Genomic DNA, 10,382 nt, shown 5'->3' with positions numbered 1-10,382 from the left:
AAAAAAAAAAAAATTGGATGATGATAGGATTTAAACGAAACCTTTTCTTTCTAAAAATGCTTACAATACTAATTCTTCAAAAATTCTGACTACTCCATTGGTATCTTATCTTCACATCCTTTGACATATTCTTCAATCCCTAATGGATTCTGGGATCATTTTGAAACTATCTGAACTAATTTATTAGCTTCTAAGTAACTCAGTACTTTCAATTCTGATTTTTTTTTTTTTTTGAAATGCAGAAAAAGCCAAATAGGAAAGGAAAACAAGGAAGCATAGGTGAAGAATTCTTATGAATCATAGAAACCGCAGGCTTTAAGTAAGCTTCCTTCACTAGCCTACGATCAAATACAGGAAAATTTTTTGTCTTATTTAAAAGTACCAAATTGCACACCTGAGGACCAGTGTATCAAGAAAGAAGTTTTTTAGTGATGACATCAAGAGAATCTCATGTTCTCTGTGCGTACAGAGGAAAGCAGACAAACTTCCACTCCAGTTGTCTTTTTGTTCTTCTCCAGCCCATAGATTCTGGATGATTTCCAGAAGCCCTGCAGCATTTAATAAGGAAATTCAGAAACTCTGGGCATATCTCCAAAATTTGAGGTTTTGCTTAAGTTCTCTTTATTTGTGGGTTTGTTTCAACTTCTAAAAAATCTGGCTGGGAAACGGGTACAATATATTTCAGTTATCACAATAAAATACAAGTAATAATATTCGACACAAGTTATAATCTTTAGATTTTTTTTTTTTTTTTTTTAGACAGAGCCTCAAGCTACCGCCCTGGGTAGAGTGCTGTGGCATCACAGTTCACAGCAACCTCCAATTCCTGGGCTTAAGTGATTCTCTTGCCTCAGCCTCCCAAGGAGCTGGGACTACAGGTGCCCGCCATAATGCCTGGCTATTTTTTGGTTGTAGTTGTCATTGTTTGGCAGGTCTGGGCCAGATTCGAACCCACCAGCTCCAGTGTATGTGGCTGGTGCGCCTTAGCTGCTTGAGCTATAGGTGGCACCCAGTCTTTAAAATTTTTGATGACACAGCTATCAGAAGTGTGAATTTGGTTAATCTTGTAGATGTACCAATTAGTGTTGAAATTAAGTAGTGAAATTGACTCTGTTCTACTGTTAGCTAAGTCTTTAATGTATAGGATGACATCCATGTAAGTATCTGTATTGAAAAACTAAATGTTTACTTTATACAGTTTTATAATTTAGAAAATGTCAATCTGGATGGGCAGTGTAAGATATTGTTTGCGGATTTTCAGTTTCTTTGAGAAAGTTTAAACACATAAGTATTAAAATTTTGATAGAAAACAGATCTATAGTTTTACTGTTATCATCTTGGTTATTATCATCTTTTATTGAGACAGTCTTATTTTGTCACCCCCAGTAGAGTGCTGTAGCATCATAGCTCACACCAACCTCAAACTCTTGGGCTCAAGCAACTCTCTTGTCTCAACCTACCAAGTAGCTAAGACTACAGGCGCCCACCACAACACCTGGCTGTTTTTAGACACAGTGTCTCACTCTGGCTCAGGCTGGTCTCAAACCTGTGAGCTCAGGCCATCCACCTGCCTCAGCCTCCCAGAGTGCTGGGATTACAGGTTTGAGCCACTGTGCCGGCCCTTACCATCTTTTTTTTTTTTTAACATATACTTTTGAGACAAGATTTGAATTTTAAGGGATAAAAACTATGTGCTATATAATGGATGGCATTTAACTCTTACTGTGAAGGTCAAATATTTAGAACCACAATTAATATTGTGGCAGCCTCAGGAATTTGTGCAGTTGCTATAAGGGATTTATTTTTTCCTCCCCCAAAATAGACTTAAATAACCCACAAATCAAAAGCCCCAACAAATAAACTCAAGGAGATTATTAACATAATAGAAGAAGTTAATTTGCAAGATAATCCATATCTTTTTATAGGATAACAGGGTTTATTTGGAAACAGTGGTATGCCTGGCTTCCAGGGTTGCACATAACTCCAAGAAACTTACTTAGCCATTCTAAAGTGCTGACGACCAAAGTAAATTATTATTTATACCAGTTATGAGAAATTAGCAAATGTGATGTGCCATTAAGAAGTGAAAGTAAGAGCATTTCCACACTCAGAATGTTAATATCACAAGATGAATTTTCATTGTCTTTATCTCCTAAAAATAAAGTTCTAGGTGATTTTAGTTTTCAGAGTTAAAGCATAAACATAACTATATTGGCCATAATGGAAAACAAACATGTAAGTAGATTTTCAAAAGGGACACCATTAGCCCTTAACCTCTGATACCACCTCCTGGAAAGCACACTCAGGTGTATCCTTAAAGCATCTTCACCTGTCTTAAGAAAAGCAGGTCACAGAAGCACTTGATATGCTCACAAGTCCTGAATTTCAGAGTATTCTTTTTAAGTGAAAATTTTTTGGTTTAAACATAAAAGCTAGTCACTACATAAAAGAAGAAAACATAATTCTTAATTTTCTACCTCATTGAAGATAAAATGTGGACATGGTCCATTCTCTTTTTTTATATATTTCAGACTATTACAGAGTTACAAACATCTTGGTTACATAAATTGCTTTTGTATCATTTGAGTCAAAGTTACAAGTGTGCCCACCACCCAGATAGTGTGCAGTATACCCAGTAGGTATGAATTTACCTATCCCCCCACACACTTATTTGAATTTGATGAGTGTTATTTGCTTATGTGCATGTTAAGTGTTAATGGATTTATTTCCAGTTTAATAGTGAGTACATGTGGTGTTTGTTTTTCCATTCTTATGATACTTCACTTAAAAGAATGGTCTCCAGTTCCATCCAGGTCGTTACAAAAAGGTTAGATCACCATTTTATGGCTGAGTAGCACTCCATGGTATACATACACCACGTTTCATTAATCCATTCATGTATTGATAGGCACTTGGGTTGTTTGCACATCTTTGCAATAGTGAATTGTTCTGCATGTGTCTTTTTTATGAAGTGTCTTTTGTGGTGGGATTCCTAGACTGAACGGTAGGTCTACTTTTAGTTCTTTGAGGAATCTCCGTACTACTTTCCATAGAGGTTGTACTAGTCTGCGGTTCCACCAACAACATGTGTGCTCCTGTCTCCTCTGCAAGTTTTTGCTAGCATTTGTTGTTTTGGGACTTTTTGACAAAAGGTGTTCTAACTGAAGTTAAGTGGTATCTCATTGTGGTTTTGATTCACATCTCTCTGATAATTAGAAATTTTGAACACTTTTAATATGGTTGTTGGTCTTTATCTTCTTTGGGAAAGTTTCTGTTCATGACTTTTGCCCACTTTTTAATAGGGTATCTGTTTTTATCTTGCTGATTTGCTTCAGGACTCTATAAATTCTGGTTATCATCCGTTTATCAGGTAGATACATAACATGCAAATAGTTTGTCTTATCCTGTAGGTTGTCTGTTCATTCTAATGATTGTTTCCTTGGCTGTGTAGAAGCTTTTTAGCTTAATCAGATCTCATTTCTTTTTGTTGGTGGTACGATTGCTCTTAGGGTCTTGTTCATAAATGCTTTGCTTAGACCGATGTCTTTGGAAGTTTTCATTTTACCTTGCATGCAGAGCCATGGTTGGTATTACCCCAGTGCAAAGACTTGTCATAGAGGGAAAAAAAAAAAAAAAAAGACTTGTCATTAGGCTGTTCTGACAGGTCACGTGACAGGTCATGTGATCCTGGAGCATGCAGCCTCGTCCCCTTGCTAGATGATTGCCAGTTTGCCCAAGTGTCTTTAATACTAGAACTAGACTATGAAGAAGTTGCTTTCTAATTCTATCCCCAGTTCAGTTTGTCTGTGAGTCTCCATAGACTCTGGAAAATCAATATATTTGCCTATCTCCTTGGTATTTGCAAATTAGAATCCATAAACCACTTTGAGGACAGGCCACAGGCAGCACAGCACTGTGGTTAAGAGGCCAGCTTTGGAAACAGGCCTAAGTTTACACTACCCCTTCTCTGCCATTTATTTATTGTGTCCTTAGGCAAGTGACTCAACCTCCAGTCTTCAGTTTCCTCGTCCGTAAGGTGGGAATAATGTAATGTTTATGCCAGAATGCTGGGGTCAAGATCAAGTGAACAAGTACTTGTAAAGTACATAATCAAACACATCTGACAAATGGGAGTTAGTCCTTCGTGCATGTGTGTGTACAGGTGTTTGCCATAGAAAACCACCATATTTATTCATAATTACAATCAATTAAAATTTAACACCTAACCTCCAAATCAGTACATGACCTTAGCTGTTAAGATGCTCAAGTTGTTTTCTATCCTGGGAATTTACATGTCTGTGTTCCTTAACACAGTTCCAAAGGATGGACTCAAAAGCCAGGCTGCATTTGAAGAAATGAGGACAAATTACATCAAAGAGCTGAGGAAGATGGTAACTAAGTGTCCCAACAATTCTGGGCAGAGCTGGCAGAGGTTCTACCAACTGACCAAGCTTCTGGACTCCATGCATGACGTGAGTAGAGCCCTTGGTTTCTGTTCAGTGAAGGACGACAACTACACACACACTTTGGACCAAACAAAACGAGAGAGCCCAGAGTTTTCAGGGTTTTAGGAAGAATGGAGGGAGATTCTCCAGTGGGAGACAGCAAGAGTTAAAAACAGATTAAGGAAATTTTTTTCTAAATAACCTTTGGAACAAACCTCACTTATAAGCAAAGGGCCTGGCTTTGTGCCCTGGAGCAGGGAAGGCCCTCAGATTTGCTACAGGTGTCAGATCGAGTTTCACATTTTTGCTTGCAATTTAGGAAATGTTTGGTTAATGAAAATGTTTGCTTTAACATTACATAAATAGTGTCCATCTTCTACAACTGTTAATCTAATAACCCAATCTTCCACAAACATTATTAGTGGTTCAGGGCCAATTTGGATCGTCTCAATCCGTGCCAAATTTTGAATCCTATATTCATTATTCTTCATAGGAGTCACCTTTCTTGTCTTAATGTAAATACAGAAAGTGGATTCTGAGCTTTTTTCCTCGTTTAATCAATTATGGATGTAGTCGAGGTGTTTGTTAGCAGTTTCTACAAAATATTGATTTGGATAACTTGCTTTGCGTGGCATTTAAAATCTGCTTCTTGTTTCACTGTGCAAGCAGCTTCTCCCATTCTGGCTCACAGAATGTCGTACGCAGTCATGCTAATTTAGTTCTTCATATTTGTGAAGTTTCCATACTTTCTTTTGGAGAATTTATGGCCCAAGTTCAGCCTGTATGATTTGAATAATAAACTCTTTTTAAAAAACATCTTTCTATTGTTAATGACAATGTTGACAGGGTTGATGGCCGATGTTAAAATAGTGTTACTATTAATGTTAAAATAATGATTCCTCCTTTCAAAGTCCCTTCATGCCAGTGGAATGTCATCCTGCTGGGATGCTAATGGCATAAGGTTGATTGATAAAAGAATGTCACTTTCCACTGTCTTACAAGGAGACCTTGTGCGTTTCACTGACCTTTGCTTTCTCTAAGCTTTTCCTAAGACAGGAGTCAAATTCCTGCAAGGTGAATTCAGTGATAAATGGTTTCGCTAATTATCAGTGGCTTAAAGAACATGGGTGGGTAGAAAATATTAGAAATAAGAGGTGATGGCAAGTGAGGCTTGGGGGAACACAGCTAGTGATGCTCTCTTTGACTTACACAAAAGGAAGCATAGGGGACTGAAGCAAGTTTTCTTACTCGATTTATATGGCAACCACAGGTCATCCGCAAGAGAATACAGAGCAGGCTTACTGTCAGCCGGTGGCCTGGTTAAGAGGCCTCCTTCAGTAGCGAATAAAACGGGGGTTTGTGATGCTTTCTTACATTCTCTTATTTGTACAAGCAGGTTAGAACAAGTGCAGTATCAAAATTAGAATGTAATTGTCATCATAGCACAGGATAATAGATGATACATTTTAAAGCAATTTCCACGTCATGAGAGTGAACAGAAGTTAAAACCCGTTTTCCCCCCACAGCGTTTCCGAATCTATATATCTTAAGTGGCATAGCGCAGTGGAGACACGAAGAGGCCTCCGTCCCTAGCAGCCCCTGGGTCAAAACCTCCTCCACTAGTTTGGGTTTTGTGCCAGCATGGCGCTTGGCACAGGGGGAGAATTCAGTGAATAGTTTTTGAATGGCTATATCATAAATACTGATTTTCTACAAAATTTCCAAGAACAAATTAGGGTCCTTTTGTTTTTTTAATCAAGGTAAAGTTGATGTGAAATAAACTGAACAAATTTAATGTGCTCAATTGGTTCACTTTTCACATATGTGAACACCCATGAAAGCATCACCATGTCAAGCAGCAAACACAGCCATCACTCTGGCAGTTTCCTCCTGCCTGCCTTTAACCTGTCCTCCTATCTGCTGGTCCCTGATTTGTGTTTTGCCTTCTGTTAAGCTAATAGAGATAGTTTGCATTTTCTCTTATGTCATAGAAATGGAGTAAGGCAGTTTGTAGTCTTCTTTATCTGGCTGCCGTCACTTAGCTCACTAATGTTGAGTTTCCTCCATCTCATTGCCTACATTAGCATTTGCTGGTTTTCTTCCTTGGTGAACAGTGTCCATCACGTGCATGTTCCAGAATTCATACAGTCACCACGTGATGGGCGTTTATGGCATTTGCAGCTTGGGGGCTCTTTTTAGTACAAATAAAGCCATGTTGAATATTTATGTATAAATCTTTGTATAGACATCTACCTTCTCTTTTCTTGGGTGAATACCTTATAGTGGAATGCCTGGGTAATATGGTAGTTGTATTTTCATCTTTAAGAAACTGCCAGACATGGAAAAGCATGAATCCTATGTGTTCAATTTTGATATGAGGACAATAAATGACATGGTAAGGGGTGGGGGTGGGGGAAGGGGAGATCAGAGAGAGAGAGAGAGAGAGAGAGGGAGGAGGTGGGGGAAAGAAAGATCAGAGAGAGGGAAGGAGGGGATGGGGGTGGGGTCTTGGTGTGTAACACACCTTTTGGGGGCAAGGCACAATTGTAAGAGGGACTTTACCTAATAAATGCAATCAGTGTAACCTGGGTTCTTGTACCCTCAATGAATCCCCAACAATTAAAAAATAAATAAGTAAATAAACTGCCAGGCTGTTTTCCAAAATAGTTAAACAAATTCACACTCCCATAAGAAGTATATGAGAGTTCAGACTGCTCCATGTCCTTGACGACACTTGGCACAGTTGATCTTTTTGGTTTTAGCCACTTTAGTTATTGTATAGTGGTGTCTCGCTGTGGTTTTACTTTGCATTTCCCTGATAATTAATGAAGGTGTGATCTTTGCATGTGCTCATGAGAGACGCTGATGTCTTCTTGGGTAAAGTGTCTGTTGGGTTCTTTTGCTCTTCCCTGGAGCGTTTGTTTTCTGATTATAGAATTTTGAGAGTTCTTTCTATATTCTCACTACAAATCCTTTATCAGATATATGATTTCCAAGTCTCTCCTCCCAGGCTGTGGCTGATCTTTTTGTTCTTTTTCAAGAGCGGGCGTTTTTAATTTTGATGAAGTCCATTGATGATTGTTTTCTTTTAGGGTTCACATTCTCTGTGTTCTGTCTGAGAAGTCCTTGTGTCACCAAGCCAGGGTCACAAAGCTCTTCTTTGTTTTCTTGTGGCATCACTGTCTTTCATTGATAACCAGTGTCTTGGAAACCATTTTTTTTTTTTAATTTGTTTGTTTTCCTGAGTCCTTTGGTGGTTTCAAAGTCAACATTTGCAGAATTTTCTTCAAGGGAACAAAGAACTATGCCACACTCTGGCTTTAGACATAGCCTAGTTCTGCTCATCTAGTGGAAAAGAGAGCATTTGTTTCTGAGAGTCACACAAATAAGAGCCCTTTGAGAGTGGATTGAAGTTCTGCTTACATACTGTGCACAGTAGTCCAGCTCTCAGGGCATGTCCGCAGCTCTCAGGACACACATGGATTTCTTTCACATGGTGTACAGCAACGCCAAGGTGGGTGGAAGGAGCATTGTCTGAGCTGGCCGCTGTAGTTCATTGGTTAGCACAGCAGGGGCGGTGAGTTCGAGCCTCTCCTAGGCCTAGGTAACAACAACAAAAAACACAAGAAGAGCATTCTCTGAAATAATGGGTTCACAGCTAAGTGTTTAGATTGGTCAACAACTTTAATGTATTCCAAGCCTTTGAGCTTCAATCTCTCCTCAAAAAATATTTCAAAGAAAGCAGCTGTGTATGGTAAGGCTTCTAGCAGAAGATGCATTTTTGCATTGCGAATGTTTCGGTGTTCACATGGAAAGCATATAGAATCCTTATCTTACTAGCAAGAACTGACAATAGTCAGTTTTTATCTTTTATTAGGAGTAGCGTTTACTTTCCTATGGGTGAAAGAAACATACATCTACTGAATTTATTGCTAGCTTTTATCCCTTTTTAGAGATCAAGGTCTATCTATGCTGTGGTCAGTGTATGGAACACTTAGTAGAACCTTTTAGTAAATAATAAAAAATTATATTCATAGTCTGCCTTGAGGCAAAAATTGCCCTTTTTCTATTAAATTGCATTCAATTGCAACTTTATTTCAGTATAAGCACTCAGCAGAAATTTGCCTCATGCCCAACAATACAGAGAGTGCTGCAAGCTACAAATTAAATGTATGACATTGACCCAACCTTCTATCGGCATAGACTCTACAGAGGTGGCCAGAGCACTGTGCAAGGTGGAAACTGACCAGGTACTGAAACTTGTCCCCTGGGCAGTGGGCCCCTGGAAAGCACACGTGCCCATGTGTTCATTTGTGGAGCAGTCCTGCCAGGCTCCAGGACCACAGGTGCAAGTGTGACCAAAGTGTCTGTCTTTTCTGGTGTGGTAGAGGAAGCCGTTCTCTCACTCCAGAGATACTTCAGTGTCTGGAAGTGCCAGGCCATGTCCTAGGGGGAAGAGCCAAAGGCGGGCAGCCAAGCAGCACCTGGAGGTCACAGGGCAGTGTGCTGAGACCTCCGGGGAGGTGAGCCCAGCATTAGTGTGGGCTCACTGGTGTTCACTCTAGGTTGGCAAATCAGGCCTTGCGAAGAGGTAGAGCAGTGCTGGGCAGGGGTCATGGGAGACTTCCACAGGGTGTCAGAAACCCCTTATTCCTTATTCAGTGGCAGAAGAAACAAAGCCTCAGAGAGTGACTTCTGAAAGTTTACAGGTAGCTGGGCAGCTGGAGGCCTCCTGACTTGGAAGTGGGTGCTCCTGACACCGCGCCATGATGAGGGTACTTCCAGCTGGGAGTGGCTGTGAGGCTGGGTTCCCTTTTAGAGACCAGACAACCAGCGTGTAGGAACCTCAGACGCAGCAGCACTGCTCTCCAGCTCTCTAGACTCCCTTGGCTCCTCCCTGGCATGTTCCGGAATGTACCGTTTCTATGAGGTGCAGGGTTACATCTTGCAGGCGTCAACCTGTGTCATGTTGAGACATCATGCGTGTTTAGCAGTTCCCAAAGCAAAAGTTTAAGTCTGCCTTGACATCAGTGGGCAGGCTTGGGTTCAGAGCTTTTGTTCGTGGATGTGATTTCTGACCCTGGTGAGAACCTCCCCCTGGCTGGGCAGGCATCTATGTGCCTCTGAGACAGGCGAGCCTCCGGCATCCTCCTGTGCTTTCAGGAGGAGAGCGGGACAGGTGATGTGTCTTTTCCTGCCAGGTCCGGGGTCCCAGCCCTTCCCTTCTCCAAGGGGGCCAGGCGGGTGGTGCCAGGAGCAGAGAGCCAGTATCGCAGTGAACACGACACGTGCACACTGGAAAGTCTTCATTCTTTGCTGAAAAGGGCATTACGTGTCAGCGACACAGTAACGACAAAGGGGATATAGCTGCACGCAGCCGAGACAATTAACAAATTATTTTGAGATTCTCATTGCTCATGTAATTGGTGGCTGCTTTAGCATCTGGCTGTGGTAGTGGCAATTTCCATCCTGATTGCACTATAGGTGGTTTAGAGAAAGACAAACCTATTTTAAGGGTTTCTTACCGCGCCCTGCAGAACACAAGCTGCGAGTGTAGGTCGCTGTGCCGTGGATGTGGGCTGCCCCTGCATGGTCAGATTGGATTTGGTTTTATAGCTTTCCAGTCAAGAAAAGTTTTTCTTCAGGAAAAGCTCTGAGGCCAAAATAGGAGCCCAGACACAGAGCGTGGCCTGTGGCACTTTGTCACCTTTCTTACTCTTGACGTTTTATTTAAAGTTTCTTCAACTGTAAAGTGTCAGTAATACCCGTCTCAGAGGGAGATGAGGGAAGTGAAGGAAGTAGCACTCGGGCATCTCCGTGGAACAGACACTGAACAAGGGTGCACCCTGTCGTTCTGTGTGTCAGGTGACAAGGCAAGAGATTTGACTCGTTTCTGCAAAAGTACCGGGTGCTGGCAATACCGTGTGTGTGTGTGTG

At 41.0% G+C, this 10,382-nt stretch overlaps 1 protein-coding gene across 3 annotated transcripts in view; it reads left to right on the top strand.

The window, feature by feature from the left end:
- Nucleotides 1-10,382, top strand: part of NR3C2 (nuclear receptor subfamily 3 group C member 2) — a 335,410-nt gene that overhangs the window by 306,742 nt on the left and 18,286 nt on the right. For all 3 annotated transcript variants that reach the window (XM_023513433.1, XM_023513434.1, XM_023513432.1), the window contains exon 8: nucleotides 4,315-4,472. In XM_023513433.1, the coding sequence (XP_023369201.1) occupies nucleotides 4,315-4,472 (158 nt within the window). The remainder of the gene's footprint in view (nucleotides 1-4,314; nucleotides 4,473-10,382) is intronic.

This window comes from Otolemur garnettii, unplaced genomic scaffold (genome assembly GCF_000181295.1).
Source record: "Otolemur garnettii isolate 467f Iridium unplaced genomic scaffold, OtoGar3 scaffold00041, whole genome shotgun sequence".
Classification (NCBI taxonomy): Eukaryota; Metazoa; Chordata; class Mammalia; order Primates; family Galagidae; genus Otolemur; species Otolemur garnettii.
The sequence above is the reverse complement of the archived record's forward strand: the minus strand, read 5'-3'. Positions and strand labels throughout refer to the sequence as shown.